At 43.4% G+C, this 16,170-nt stretch overlaps 1 protein-coding gene across 1 annotated transcript; it reads left to right on the top strand.

Annotated features, from left to right (window-relative positions):
- The first annotated feature begins 1,733 nt into the window (after positions 1-1,733).
- Positions 1,734-7,409, top strand: CCR1 (C-C motif chemokine receptor 1). Its single transcript, XM_041760614.1, has 2 exons — positions 1,734-1,967; positions 5,109-7,409. The coding sequence occupies exon 2, from the start codon at positions 5,172-5,174 to the stop codon at positions 6,237-6,239; it is 1,068 nt and encodes a 355-aa protein (XP_041616548.1). The 5' UTR covers positions 1,734-1,967; positions 5,109-5,171; the 3' UTR covers positions 6,240-7,409.
- The last annotated feature ends 8,761 nt before the right edge of the window (positions 7,410-16,170 follow it).

Here is a 16,170-nt window from a genome sequence, read left to right as displayed (position 1 = left end):
CACGAGAGGTCTTCTCACCCCTGACGCCCCCCCCCAGTGGGAGGCTCCCTGAGCTCCCCAGGAGGCCCTTCTATAATGCTCCCCTCATGGTCACATTCCTTTCCCTGGCCCATTTTCCCCACCCCTGCAGGGCTTCCTGGGATTCCCCTGCAAATGCACTACTTGCATCTGCATTCCGTTCCAGGGTTTGCACCTAAAAGGGAACCCTAAGTTAAAACAGAGCATTGATGGGGTAGCCCAGGTGGCACAGTGGTTTAGCACTGCCTTCAGTCCAGGGTGTGATCCTGGAGACCCGGGATCGAGCCCCGCGTTGGCCTCCCTGCATGGAGCCTGCTTCTCCTTCTCCCTCTGCCTGTGTCTCTGCTTCTCTCTCTCTCTCTCTCTCTCTCTCTCTCTCTTTCATGAATAAATAAATAAAAATCTAAAAAAAAAAAAAACAGAGCATCAGTAATATCCAAAGCAATCCCAAGCACTCCACCAAATCATTTATTCAGATGCCTGTATATATCTTCATTCAGTCCTTTATAAAGTCAACCTAATTAGCCTCGTTTTTACAGAAGAGGAAAGAGACGATCAAAGCATAAAGATTGCAGCCAAAGTTACCAAGAGGTAGACCCCAGGATGTGATACAGGACTGTCTGATTTGCCAGGCCCATCACAGTGCTCCCGCATGCCCTGCTCTCCACACAAAGGCAGCAACTTCTTAGGCCCGTATCCCTCTTTGTCAGTCTGGTCGCCTTTTGCATCCCTCCACCCCCATCTCTCTGGACAGGCTGCCAAAGAGGGGAGACCCGACCGCAGAAGACTCACGGAATGTTCCTTTGAAGATCTTGCCTCAAGTCTTCACTATACAGAGGAGGAAACAGCCTTGAAGGGGCAAGTGACATTTTCAAAGCACCCTGGCATTCCTTTCTGAAATGGTGCTTTGCACCATCTGTGAGGAAGGCTAGTGGGGTCCCGTGTTAAGGAAAAGGAGTAGAACCTGAGGGGGACGCAAGCACAGGAGCAGAGTAGGTGTTGACTGTGGGGAGACTTGCAGGAAGCATCCTTCACCAGACACTTTCCCTTGGGCCAGGTGCTCCGTGACACTCTTCACCTACGAGCTGACCGTGTACACCTGCTCCGAGCGAGTGTTCAGTCATCTCATCTGATGGCGTGAGAAGCCAAGACTTCTCAAGGCACAGTTGTCTGCCTTTGTCTCAAGGAGAGAGCTGAGACTTGGCCATGGCCAAGTTGGACTCTTGCAGAAAACAGGAACGTGAGATCAGAAAGGAATGGCCAAAATCCAACCCAGAGACCTGGATTCACTCCAGGCCGAGGTTCCTTGAGGTGAAACTGTTCAGTGGGGTTTGATGAGGTAGAAAATGGGGAACAGAGAGGGACAGCAAGTGGTCAGAGGTGAAGGACATAGGGGGCACCAGAGAGAAGCTGCTGCCTCTCTCGGGCTCTCTGCCAGTTCATTTTGAGGAACAGGATCCAGGTTCTGGTTTAAATCCTTCCATTTGTGAGCTTTAAGAAAAAAAAAAAAAAGGGCCACTCACTGACCACAAGACCTCTATGCCCTGCCCTCCCTCAACCCCCAAAACACACGTAAGCTCAGCCTTTGATTGCTTCACAAATTCTGGGAACACCTCACACCATCTCTCCCCCACTCAACTCCACCCAACCCCACCCTCCCCAGTCCCCTTAAGGCAGAGCTCCCCAGGGAGGAGCACAGCTGAGAGCGAACCCAGCCTCGAGGAACTGCCGCTGGCGGGTATCGTGGCCATTCACGGACACCCAACCATACAAAAAAGAAGAACTTTGTCCCTTTCTTGTCATTCTGAGACTGCGAACCCTGGAGTCCTAAATCATCACACAGGAAGCTGAGGACTTCCTGCTCAATCAGGACGTTGAACCTTGATTTCATGAAGATTCTACAAGCTCCAGAAATAGAGACTTCGTGGACAAAATCCTTAGAGATCAGAGTAAGTGTCACTTGTCTTTCCTGTCTTGTCAGTGACAGCTGAGGGCAATCTCGTTTGAAGACATGTGTGTCGCCAGGCGGAACTGCGGGCCTCATGTTGAGGGCATTATTTACCTGTCTCCTCAAAGGTGAAGAATTCTTTGAGGGCCAAGCAAATGTCTAAGTAGCCCATCGATGCATCTATAAGGCGATTAATTGTATAGCAATGCTGACAATGGGTGAATTTATAAGACTAGGTGCTCAGATAGTAAAATAAGGTGGGGTGTTTTTTTTTGCTAAAAAAAGGGAAGCTTTCCTGAAAGATTGGTTGTTAGCAACTGATTGAGAAAAATCAACCTTTCTAAAGTCAGTTAAGAAACAAGAGGCTCTCTGTGAAAAATGATTCAAGAGGAAATCACTTGCCAAATTGCCCTACAAAAACAAAAACCAAACATGGTGTATGAAGAAATTGTAGCAAAAGGGAAATACGAATTAGAAAAAAAAAAAAAAAACATTGCAGATGCCAGGATGACTTGATGGTGGACCAATCTCTTGAGAAGGCTAGAGCCAAGGAGCCTCACAATCAGGACTGCTGATCTGTCCTTGGAGAAGGTAGGATTTTACCCTCCTGCAGGCAGGGCGAGGTCTTCTTGGGATGCATCCATTCTGTTCTAACAAAGAGGCAGGGCAGAATTTGTTCTGAAGATGGAGGGGCGTGGGGGCTACTTGGAGGTATCTACTTCACCTGTTCCTCCATAAAATGTGGAGTGCCCCAGATTCTCAGAGTTAGAAACTCTCAGAAGTTTGCATAGCTTGTCAGCAGGCTGTGTACCACTCACTGACCCTTGAGTCTCCACTCTAACGGGACAATCTGGGCTATTCAGCTGTGGGGAGGGAAGTGCCAGTGAATGTTTAACAACTGGCTCTACACACACACACACACACACACACACACACACACACACACCTGATTTCTAGTGTGTGTGGATTTCTATGGTGTAAACATCCCCACTATGATTGATTTCAAGCTACCGACCCCCCGAATGCAGAGTTGGGGAAAGATGCACACGATTGGTTTTTATGAGCCAGTATAAATCAGCCCCTGCACACCACCAGGCGTAGGTGTCTTATCATCGGACTGCCCTTTCTTGGCTCAAAGACTTCACCAACTCCCGGTTTGGAGGATGCTGGCACTGCAAGGTTCCGGGCTCCAGGCTCCCAAAGGCCTTGGGGCAGACTTTGCAGCAGACTCCAGCGGGGCTAGATGGCAACAGGGTCCTTGTGTCTTCCTCCACTGCCCCACACCGGGTCATCCCTCTCCTAGAGCTGTTGTGGGGTGCCTGGCAAGTTGGGAGAACAGTAAATGGAGTTGGAGGTGGGGGGGCGGGGAGGGGGCTGGTGAAGGCGATCCTCTGTTCAAATGGCATGAGCAATGCTGACTTAGCCTTTGCCAGAATTCTCCAGAAACTGGGCTCATGAGCTCGTGGGTCTTGCACCAGTTGCTCTCTGTGCTTCCAAGCTGCTTGTAGCTTCTGCTGTAGACCTGCCAGCCCACCCAAAAGTGCTGTCTCCCAAACTGACCTGTCAGCCCTGGAGGGCTGGTGAGGAACAGACAAGTTCAGAGCTGGAGGCGTCAGACACAGGGATGGATTTGACTGGAAACGACAGTCCCCCAGGCAGGGTGTATGACACTGACCAGCCCCCCCCCCACCACCACTGTGCTTAATGTTCTAATGGCCACTGCAGAAATGTGAATTGTGTAAGAAGGAAACATTCATTAAGCAATTGAGAAGAAAGAGTGCTAGAGACTCCAGATTCTGGATGGGAATGATGATGTAGGAACCAGCTACCTTACTGATCGGTCTTTATGTCAAATCAACTCAAACTGGTGGCTACTGAAAATTTCAAAGTGCACTTCACGTGGAAGGGACTGTCACCGTCCCCCACTGTCAAGCAGAATTCATCTGCCAGATTAACTATGAAGAAAAATGGTGGGGGACTTGGGGAGCAGGGTACATCAACCAGAATAGGACTGGAGCCTGGGACTGGCCTCAGGGAAGGGTCAGTGCAGGGAAGGAGGAGCCCTAATATTTACTGAGGACCCGCTAAGTACAAGGGGGTGGCTTTTCTCATACACGATAGTAGCCATGCAAGATGTTACTTTCCCACATGACAGATGAGGAAATGAGGCTCAGAGAAGTAGATTAACTTACTCAAAGTCACACAGCTGGTAGGTTACACAAAAACCCATGGTCCCTTTGGGGAGGTGTCTTTAGAAGTGGAAAGGAGCACTGAAAATCAGGAGCTGGGGAAGTCCTACAAAGGCAAGCTATCTAGTGGTTCTTTTTGTTTTTCTTTGTTTCAAGGCAACCTTGGGTAAAAATATCTAAGATATTCAAGCTGACCCAGTCTGGTGCCCTCAGGGTCCTCATCTACTAAGGAATGGGGCTGGCCTTTAGAATTTCACTGTGGCAGCACTATGGGTCTTTGGGGTAGGATAATGTTTGTATTACAGGACATCCTTGGCCCTGCCTACTCAATGACCAGACAGTAGCATCCCCTAGTCTCTGTGGCAACTAAAACAAACAAACAAACAAAACCTGCATATTTTCCTGTGCCCCCACCATGCTACATCATTCCTGCCTGAAAATCTTTTTAGTCTCCGTAGCCATGAAGACCCATTTGTATGTTTGGGGCTTGAGAGCTTCCTCCTGGGGACCCCCCAATGCAAATCCATTGCTCCATGAAAGCAACTCCAGCTCTCATTCTCATAGATACCTTACCACTTCGAACTCCTCCATCATCACCTCAAGACTGAGGAACAGTGGCACCCCCTCTGTGGGAGTGGGGGAGAGTTGTCTAGCACTTAGTCCAATGCCAAGACCTCGGGCAGCGCTGCTTCAGAGCAGTGTGATGAGATCTCCCTCTGTCTGTGCTCTCCAGCCATGGACTTGTCCTTCACGACCCTGAGTGCCCAAGTAATTGGATTAACAATGGGTGGGCTCCTCCGTTTACCGCCTACGCCCTCTGTTAGATTCCAGGTTCCCCGAAAGGCGGAGAGGACTTGGATCCCCCTCGCTCTAGGGCCTGATACGCAGTAGGTACTCAGTAATCAGTTGTCAGGTGGTCGAAGACCTATAATCACTAACATTGTTGTCCACAGCCCACTGCCTTTCCCAGCAGAGCAAACAGACACCATTTGCCTTGACTCGTGCAAGAAGCCAGGATGGAAACCACAGCCCCCAGCAGGGACTATGACCAGTCGACAATGTATGACTATGAGGGCATAACCCCATGCCAGAAGGGAGAGGTACGGGCCTTTGGAGCTCAGCTGCTGCCCCCCTTGTATTCCCTGGTGTTCATCATTGGCCTCGTCGGCAACATCCTGGTGCTCCTGGTCCTCATGCAATACAGGAGGCTCAAGAGCATGACCAGCATCTACCTTCTCAACCTGGCCATGTCGGACCTGCTCTTCCTCTTCACGCTGCCCTTTTGGATTGACTACAAGCTAAAGGATGACTGGATTTTCGGCGATGGCACCTGTAGGTTGCTCTCGGGGCTTTATTACACAGGCTTATACAGCGAGATCCTTTTCATCATCCTGCTGACCATCGACAGGTACCTGGCCATCGTCCACGCTGTGTTTGCCCTGCGGGTTCGGACTGTCATCTTTGGTATTATCAGCAGCATTGGTGCCTGGGTCCTGGCCCTCTTGGCCTCCATCCCAGGCTTCTACTTTTCTAAGACCCAGCGAGAACTCTCCCACACTACCTGCAGCCTCCACTTCCCTTATGAAAACCTAAAAGCCTGGAAACAGTTCCAGGCTCTGAAACTGAACTTACTGGGGCTGGTTTTGCCTCTGTTCATCATGATTATCTGCTACACAGCGATCATACAGATTCTGCTCAAGCGACCCAACGAAAAGAAGGCCAAAGCCGTCCGGCTCATTTTTGTCATCATGATCGTCTTCTTTCTCTTTTGGACTCCCTACAACCTGACCATGTTGGTCTCTGCTTTCCAAGACAGCCTGTTCACCGATGAGTGTAGGCAGAGCAAACAGCTGGACCTGGCGATGCAGGTGACTGAGGTGATCGCCTACACGCACTGCTGCGTTAACCCTGTCATCTATGCCTTCGTCGGGGAGAGGTTCCGCAGGTACCTGCGCCAGCTATTCCACAGGCTGGTGGCCAGGCATCTGGCTAAAAGGTTCCCCTTCCTCTCCACGGACAGACTCGAGAGGGCCAGCTCCATGTCTCCCTCCACGGCGGAGCATGAGCTTTCTGCTGGGTTCTGACTCGGGCCCAGCAAGGGTGACCCGCCAGTCACTCTGACCCAAGCCGAGGCAGGTTGGGTCTCCCCACCAGGTTCAGACACCTGGCACAGCATGGAATTGCAGCCATGTGGGGGTGAGGGAGTTTAAGGGCAGTCTAGACGAAATCACCTCCGGAGCTTGCATCCTCTCCAAGAACTCCTCCCTGGTAGGAAGGAGGGGAGTGAGCGAAATGGAACATTCCAGAAGACTAGGAGGGTGGGTGCAGGGGAAAAGCTTGGGCCCCAACAGGATTTCAGATTTGTGATCATTAACATTTGTAAACAAAGCCACTGAGCACCCCTGCCCACATCCTTGTCCCTACCATCAGTGAACTTGGAGTCAGTGATTTCCTACTGACTCTACTCTGAGCAAGGAGTCAAACAGGAACCAGCAGCCTCCTCCCCACCCTCACCTACCCCCACTCCACCCCCACTGCAGGGTTTAGACCCTTGGAAACCCTGAGAAACAACTCAAGCCCCAGTGGGAAATAGGATTGGGGAACTGTCCTTGGCAGTGGAACTGAGAAAGCCCTTGGTGAGAATTGTTACATTTGCAAAAATCAAACAATTCAGGCGGTGGACTAGTCACGGATCACACGCATACTATGCTTTACTTCTTGAAATCGCCACAGAAGGGAGGGACTCATTATTTCCAGTTTCTTCTTTCTGAATATTTTCCAGAATCTCCCTTCCTTGTAAGTTGGATGATGTGGGAGTACATTCTGATGGCTTTATTGCAGAAATTAATATCAGGCTCTGCTTCCCCACCCAAGCCTTCTGGTTTTACAGGTCAGAGTTCTGGCTGCCACCTGGGACACAGCCACAGAAAAATGACCTGGTGTGCAGCTAACAGTGTTTGAGGCTGAGAGGGAGGAAAGTGAGGAGGGGACTCACGTTGATGTGGAAGGTTGAGAGGATCCTAAACTCAAAGGAACACATTTCCCCTAAATGTCCTTAACACTTGATCTCTCACCAGGGACCTCCTGGTCATCACAAATTTCTTCCCTTTTCCCTAGGATGTGTATTTCTTTAAAAAGAATTTTCCCAATAACAAAAACAGCTTAAAAACACAAAGGGAAAAAGAGAACACCAAAAATCACCCAATTCTCACTACCCAAAGACAACTTCCGTGCACTCTTGAATGTCTTTTCTTTTAGCTCTTTTAGCTTGGTGTCTTTCCTGTGTGTATTTACGATGACGACAAAGATGGACTTCAATTGTACTCTTGTTGTTTTTAAGTAGAAGTATGTTGGGGTCACTTTCCTAGGTGAATAAATCCTGTTAAAACGTTGTTTCTGAAGGCTGCGCTGAATTCCACAGCAGGGCTATATCCTAATTTATCCCACCCATTTCCCCACTATTGCTTGCACAAATCGATTCCATCTGGAAGTGACCAGTGTTGACTGACTGAGGATCTGTTTCCTTCAAAGCGAGTTCTCTGAGCCCGGGGAGGCACACAGGCATAGGGATGTTGGGAGACCCCAGGCAGGATGGATGGGGCTGCCCTGGAGCCTGTGGTGCTGGGCAGCAAAGGGGAGGAAGGGATCCATCAGTCAGGAAGTACCCTTAGTGAGTGGCTGTCCCATCTTATAACACAGTGACATCATTGGGCTGGCTGCTCTTTTTTCGGATCTTAGAGTTATGCTTTTATCAAGCCACCCTCCCCTGCAGTCAGAGACCCACTATGTGCCCAGGCTTTTTCTTTTTTTTTTGTATAAAGAGGCCGGTACCATGATGGTTTGGGAAATTTTTGTCTGGAGAGGAGGCGGTCACACTGCACTGGGCTTATGTTTCCACATACAAAATGTGAACAAACCCATGCCTTGAGAGTCAAGGGGGGTGGGGAGTCAGCTTTCTACTTGTAAACCTGCCAGTTTGTCTCTGTAGGGTGGAGAGGAGAAGTCATGACGGAATGAAGAAACATTTGTCTACCATTTTGGTAAATTAAGACTGCATCATGAAACAGGATTTGACCCATGAAACTATCCTAATGAGAAAGGTTGTCGTGATAACCTCCTCCAGGTCCATTTATGAAATAATGCTTATGTTTTAACTGGTCACAAAGGTGACAATGTTCACTGTAGAAAACCAGAAACAGATAAAGAAGCCAAAGAAGAAACCGGAAGCACATGTAGTCACTACCCACAACCCACACAGGGCGGTCTCTCTTAGCCCATTAATGTCACGGTGTGTCCCCTGTGTTGCTTTTCTTTCCAAATGGACACACACACATCTGCAATCACACTTTACATTTTTTTGTGTGTAGCCGTGGTCACATTGGACCATAGTGAGCGCTTGTAAATGCTGGTGGAATGGATCGATCTCTGAGCCCCCAGTTTCTTTATAAAGTGAGGCTAAGACTAGTATATACCCCTGTGGGGCAGATTTAACCCGAGGATTAAATGAAGCCAAGCAAGGCAAGTAGGTGATCTCTTTTTTTTTTTTTTTAAGATTTTATTTTAATTCAGGTCAGTTAACATATGGCATAACACTGGTTTCAAGGGTACAACAGAGTGATTCAGCACTTCCGTACATCCCCGCATCACAAGTGCCCTCCCTCATCCCCATCACCTGTTTCCCCCATCCCTCTCCCCTCTGGTAACCAGCAGTGTATTCTCTGTAGTTGAGTCTGTTTCTTGGGTGATCTTTCTTCCAAGTCTGTCAGATAAGACATCTGACTCCCCCTGCCAGTGCCCCTCCTCATTCACTCAGGGCATTTATGGTTGTTTCTAGCATTTCGTCTTCAGAAAGGTTGCCAGAGGAGCCCAAGGAACTTCCGTAACTCTCATCCAGATTTCCCAGCTGTCAGCATTTTACCACATTTGCTCTAATTCATCACTCTCTCTCTCTCTCCCTCCCTCTCTCTCTCTCAAAAGACAGGCAGGCAGATAGATAGATATAAATGTACTATTTTTCTCCAGGACCATCTGAGAGCAGGGTGGGAAGATGATGCCGCGTCAGCCTTTTGTACTTCAGAATGATTTTACTAGCAACAAGGATGCTCTCCCACATAATCAAAGCAGAAACTAACTGACACAATATCATCATGGAATATGTAGCCTTCTTTCCAATTTTGCCCACTTTGCAAATAATGTCCTTCATAGTCCCAGGATCTAGAATCATCGTTTACTTAGTCATGATGTCTTCCTAGTTTCCTGCAATCAGGAGCAATTCTTCAGACTTTTCTGGTCCTTCCTGATCTCAACATCTTGAATGCCACAGTTATCTGGCAGATGGTTCCTTGTTGTGGGTTTCCTGATGTTTCCTGATGATTAGATTCCGTTTATACAACTAGAGCAGGAAGCAACTAAAGCATCACAGAAGTTGATGCTGTGTTGTTCTCGGTGCATCATATTTGGAGGCGTTTGGTGCCAACCTGCCCCCTGACTAAAGATGTTAAACTTTATCACTTGCTTCAGAAAGTCTCCACCAGGTTTCTCTACTGTCAAGTATATTGTAGTGATTAATTAATAAGTGCCCATTAGTGGGCATTTCACCATACAGTAAAAGCATCTTTTCTCCTCCACTTATGTATTTATTCATTTATTTGCTTATAACATCATGACCTCACAGTTTCCCTTTATATCAATGGGATAGAACATGATATTATTTTTATTGTTTTGATGTACAAATTGTCCCAGATTTATCTAATGGGAGCTCTTCGAGCAGGATCCTACATGCTGTTGCTATTTTTACCATCAATTTTTGAGCTCTTTCTTACTTTTTGGCATATATGGTGTTAGGTTCTGCACAGCACCAGTAAGCATCAACAAAATAAAAAGGCCACCTATGGAGTAGAAGAAAATATTTGCAAACCACATATCTGTAAGCAGTTAATACGCAACATATACAAGGAACTCATATAACTCAAAAGTAAAAAAACCAAATAACCCAATTTAAAAATAAGCAAAGAACCTCAATAGACATTTTTCCAAAGAAGACATACAAATAACCAACAGATACATGAAAAGGTGCTCAACATCACTCAGGAAACATCATCACCAAGGAAATGCAAGTTGAAACCATCTCACACCCATTAGAATATCTGTTACCAAAAAGATAAGAGATAACAAGTATTGGTGAGGATGTGGGGAAAAAGGGAACTCTGTACACTGTTGGTGGGAATGTCAGGTGGTACAATCACTATAAAACACAGTATGGAGGGTTCTTCAAGAAATTAAAAGTAGAACTATCGTATGATCCAGCAATTCCAATTCTGTGTATTTACCCAAAGGAAAAAAAGTATTTATCTCAAAGAGGCATCTGTATTCCCCTGTTTGCTGCAGCATTATTCACAACAGCCAAGGCATGGAAACAACAGAAGTCTCCATCAACAGATGATTGAAGAAAGCGGACAACCCAAAGTGGAAGCCCCATTCTAAGGGTTTTTTTCTCCCAGTTTTATTGAGACATAATTGATATATAATCACTAAGCATGTGTAAAGCATATAGCATGATGGTTTCATTTACATATATTGTGACATGATGACTACAATAGGTTTAGCCAACACTTACCTTCTCATACAGATACAGTTTTTTTAAAAGGAGACAAAAAGAGGAAAAAATCCTCTCCTTGTGATGAGAACTCTTGGGATCTACTCTCAACACCTTTGCTATATATCCTATAGCAGTGTTATCTGTGGTCATTATGTCCCACATCACATCCCTAGGACTCACTAATCCTTTAACTGCAAGTTTGTACCCTTTGACCCCCTTCCTCTGATTCCTTCTCTTCCACCCTCTGCCTCAGATGACCACAAGTCTCAGCTCTTTTTCCATGAGTTTGTTGTTGCTGTTGTTTTTAGATTCCACATATAGGTGAGATCATACAATATTTGTCTTTCTCTGTCTGACTTATTTCATTTAGTGTCGTGCCTTCAAGGTCTATCCATGTTGTCACACGTGGTGGGATTTCCTTGTTTTTAATGGCTGAATTATATATATGTAATATATATATATAATATTTTAATATAATTTCTCATGTGAAAGATGGTTTAATGTTTTTGATATATATATATGTATATATATATATATCACAATTCTTGATCTATTCATGCACTGATGGACACTTAGGTTGTTTCCAAGTCTTGCCCATTATAAATAATGCTGCTATGAACATGAGGATGCAGATATATTTTCAAGCTAGTTTTTTCATTTCCTTTGGATATATTCTGAAAAGTGGAATTGCTGGACCATATGATAGTTCTATTTTTAATTTTGTGAGGAAGCTCCATACTGTTTTCCATAGTGGCTATTCCCATTTACAATCCCAACAGTGCACAAGTGTTCTCTTTCCTCCACACCGACACCAGCATTTGTTATCTCTTGTCTTTTTGATGATGGTCTTTAAAACAGATATGAGGGCAGCCTGGGTGGCTCAGAGGTTTAGTGCCACCTTTGGCCCAGGGCGTGATCCTGGAGACCTGAGATGGAGTCCCACGTTGGGCTCCCTGCATGAAGCCTGCTTCTCCCTCTGCCTGTCTCTCTCTCTCTCTCTCTCTCTCTCTCTCTCTGTCATGAATACATAAATAAAAATTAAAAAATAAAACAGATGTGAAGTGATATCTCACGGTGATTTTAATTTGCATCTCCCTGATGACGAGTAATGTTGAGCATATTTTCATGCACTTGTTGGCCTTGCATACATCTTCTTTGGAGAAATATCTATTCAAGTACTTTGCCTATTTTTTAATTGGGTGATTTATTTTTGTGACTGAGTTCTATGAGTTCTTTATATGTTTTGGATATTCACCCCTTTCAGACATATAGTTTGCAAATACTTTTCTCCATTCCGTAGTTTGTTTTTTCACTTTGTTGATAGTTTCTTTTGCTGTGCAGAATCTTTTTAGTTTTATGTGGATCCATTTGTTTTTTATTTTGTTACTTATGCTTAGGTATCATATTTTAAAAAATAATTTTCAAGTCTTACGTCAAGAACTTTTATTCCAGTGTTTTCTTTTAGGAGTTCCATGTCTCAGGTCTTATATTTAAGTCTTTAACCCATTTTGAGTTAATTTTTTGAGTGGTGTAAGATAGGGATTCAGTTTCATCTTTCTATGTGTAATATCCATTAAGTTCTGGTATGTTGTTTTCATTTGTATTTGTCTCAGGGAACTTTTGTATCTCCCCCTTTATTTTTTTTTCTGCTTCTCTTTTTTTTTAATAAATTAATTTTTATTGGTGTTCAATTTACCAACATACAGAATAACACCCAGTGCTCATCCCGTCAAGTGTCCCCCTCAGTGCCCGTCACCCATTCACCCCCACCCCCCGCCCTCCTCCCCTTCCACCACCCCTAGTTCATTTCCCAGAGTTAGGAGTCTTTATGTTCTGTCTCCCTTCTTGATATTTCCCACAAATTTCTTCTCCCTTCCTTTATATTCCCTTTCACTATTATTTATATTCCCCAAATGAATGAGGACATACACTGTTTGTCCTTCTCCGATTGACTTACTGCACTCAGCATAATACCCTCCAGTTCCATCCACGTTGAAGCAAATGGTGGGTATTTGTCGTTTCTAATGGCTGAGTAATATTCCATTGTATACATAAACCACACCTTCTTTATCCATTCATCTTTCAATGGACACCGAGGCTCCTTCCACAGTTTGGCTATTGTGGACATTGCTGCTAGAAACCTTTAATTTCTTCCTTGATCCACTGGATGTTCAGGACAGTGCTGTTTAATTTCCATGTGTTTGTGAATTTTGCAGTTTTCTTCTTGTTGCTGATTTCTAGTTTCGTGCCATTGTGGTCAGAGAAGATACTTGGTATTATTTCAATCGTATCTTATTTCTTAAGACTTGTTTGTGTCCTAACATATGATCTGTCCACTTGTATTCTGTTGTTGCTGGATGGAATGTTCTGTATATGTCTGTTAGGTCCATTTGGTCTACAATGTTGTTCAATGAGTCTCTGTCTGGATGATATATCCACTGTTCAGAGTGGGGCAGTAAAATCCCCAACTATTACTGTATTCGTATTTATTTCTCCTTTTAGCTCTGTTAATGTTTGCTTTATATAATTAATGCTCCGATGTGGGGCATATAAATGTGTACAATTGTTTTATCTTATTGATGTATTGACCACTTTGTCATTATATAATGACCTTCTTGTCTCTTTTTGTCATTTTCAGTTTAAGGTCTATTTTGTATGATAGGGTAGCCACTCCTGTATTTTGTTTTGGTCACCATTTGTTTGAAATGTCTTTTTATATTCCTTTACTCACAGTTTGTGAATGTCTGTAAGACTACAGTGAGTTTCTTGCAGGCAGTATATTGTTGGATTTTGTTTTTTATGCTTTCAGCCATTCTATGTTTTTAATTGGAGAATTTAATCCATTTATGTTTAAAGTAATTTTTGATAGGTGAGGATTTGATATTATCACTTTGTTGTCTGGCTGTTTTATAGATCCATTGTTCCTTGTTTCTTATACTGCTGTCAGTTTTAGTGGTTTGATGTATCAGTATCTTTGATTCCTTTATCATGTTCTTCCGTGTAATTACTTTAGGATTTTCCCTTGTGGTTACCATATGGCTTACATAAAGCATCTTAAACTAACAACACCTTATTTTAAACTGATGATAATTTAACTTCAATAAAATTCATAAATCTTACACTTTTACCCCCCCCATATTATAAGGTATTGCTATTATAATTTACATGTTTTTGTATTGTGTAACTAATAACAAACTATTGTAGTTATAGTTTTTTTCTTGCACCTTTTAAAAAACATTTAAACAAGAGTTGTAGGTGAGTTATGCACCACTATTACCATATTGCAGAATCTAACTATGACTATATCTTTATCATTACCATGAAATTTATGTTACTTTTTTATGTTTTTGTGATGTTAATTAGCATTCTTTTACTTCTGCTGAAAGAATTTCCTTTAGTATCTCTTGGAAGATAGGTCTGGTGGTTAAGGTTTTTTAATGGGTATCATTTTCTTTTTTTCTTCCCCATTTAAAAAATTGTGGTAAAATACACATAAAATTTACTATCTTAACCATTTTTAAGTGTAAAGTTTAGTGGTATTAAAAACATTTATAGTGTTGTGCAGCCATCACTACCATCCATCACCAGAACTCTTGTAAAAATTAAACCTCAAACCCATTAAACAACAATGTCCTATTCCTCCATCCCCTCAGATCCTCATATATGTAGAATCATGCTGTTTTTGTCCTTTTGTGACTGGCTATTTCACTCAACCTAATGTCCTCAAGGTTCATCCATGTTGTAGTTAAGTCAGAATTCTCTTCCTTTCTAAGGCTGAATAATATCCCCTTATATGGATGGACTTCTTTCACTTACTCCTTCGTTTGTTGACTCTTGAGTTGTTCCCACACTTTAGCTATTGTCAATAATGCTGCTATGAACATGAAGATCCTGCTTTCAGTTCATTTGACTATATACTCAAGTGGAAATACTCAGAAGTGGAAATGCTAGTAATTCCATTTCATTTTCTTTTTGTGTGTTAAGAATATGTGTTATTGGTTTTTTATGCACAATTTTTTACTTAAGCAAGTGATATGTTTCTCATTTTTAAATATCATATGTGGTTTGCAAGCTTATCTATTGCTATGTAGAATATCCAATCCATTTCTTTCACTTCCTGCATAGTACACCATAGAGTGTATTTTGCATATTTTACTGATCTACTCTCCTAGGGATGGGTGCCAAGATGGCCACCAACTCTGCGATTTTGTAAATAAAGCTGCAATATCCTCATACAGACTTAGATTTGAAATGCTGGATCATAAAGAGATATAAATGAGATGAGTCTACATTCTTACTCACTGTGCCTGAAGGTTCCTCTCCCCACATCCTTACCAACACTATGTTATACTCCTTTCTAATCTTTGCTAATTTAACAAGTACATGGATACTCACAATTGCTTCATATTACATTTCTCCAATTGTTGATGAGTTAGAATATATCTTTATATGTTTGCCAGGGTTTTGAGTTACTTCTTCTGTAAGTTACTTTTATCTTTGATCATTTTTTCAATTGAATTGAAAAATGCTTTAAGTGATCTGGTTTTCTGTCATTTGTTGTTGATTTGCAAAAGTTCTTTGTATATTCTGGATTTTAATTTCTTAATGCTTTAGACATGTCAAATGACTTCTATCATTGTCTCAGCTGTATTACTTTATGTATAGCATCTTGTGTTGAATAAAAATTCTCAATCTTGATGTAATAAAATCCATGCCACATTTAGTAAGTTACTAAACATGTGAAAATGTAGTAAAAATCAAAAAGGTGATTCTAATAACTAAAGCTTGAGAAACACCAGCAAGATGGAATAGATTTTGATTTTTTCACATACAGAGGACTCAGTATTGGCAGGGGCAAATAGAAACCCTGATATTAGCTGATTTTTACATTTCCTTCCCTGTCATACTCATTTCTCCTCTTAATGGGATGCTTCAAACTCAGTGCGATAACTAATACTTTGTACCATAAAATTCTCTGGATAAAATTTTTAAAAAAGAAAACTGATTTTTAAGTCCATTGCTGTCACTCTGTTCAGACAGAGTTCAGTGCAATCAGATATCTGTCATGCAAGAATTTCCTGCTTTGAAGTTGTCCAGTATTTATTCTGGTCTTTCATTTCCCATTCCCATTTTTTTTGTGTTAGGAGCTGAGGAACAGTGTAAAAACTAATAACTGGATGGCAGGAAAGGAACTAGGGTCATGACTGTTAAAGGAAAAATGGTAGGGCTTCCATTCTGTCCCCACCCCTGGGCACTGCGCCTCTTAGAAGAAGGAAGGGGTTATTCAGATCTCCCCCATCTCCTTGCCATACCCCAGGGGAGAGAGGGCCTGCCCATGTGCACTTCCTCAACTAGAGCTTCCCTCCAGCTTTAGCCACATGCAGCTGCTACACTCACTGCCCCATCCCCCTGGAACA

This window comes from Vulpes lagopus, chromosome 7 (assembly GCF_018345385.1).
Source record: "Vulpes lagopus strain Blue_001 chromosome 7, ASM1834538v1, whole genome shotgun sequence".
Lineage (NCBI taxonomy): Eukaryota > Metazoa > Chordata > Mammalia > Carnivora > Canidae > Vulpes > Vulpes lagopus.
Note: the sequence above shows the minus strand (reverse complement) of the source record. Positions and strands in the feature narration are given on the sequence as shown.

What these genes read in the sequence shown, in the direction of transcription:
- CCR1 (XM_041760614.1), top strand. Translation starts at nt 5,172, where the DNA reads ATGGAAACCACAGCCCCCAGCAGGGACTATGACCAGTCGACAATGTAT.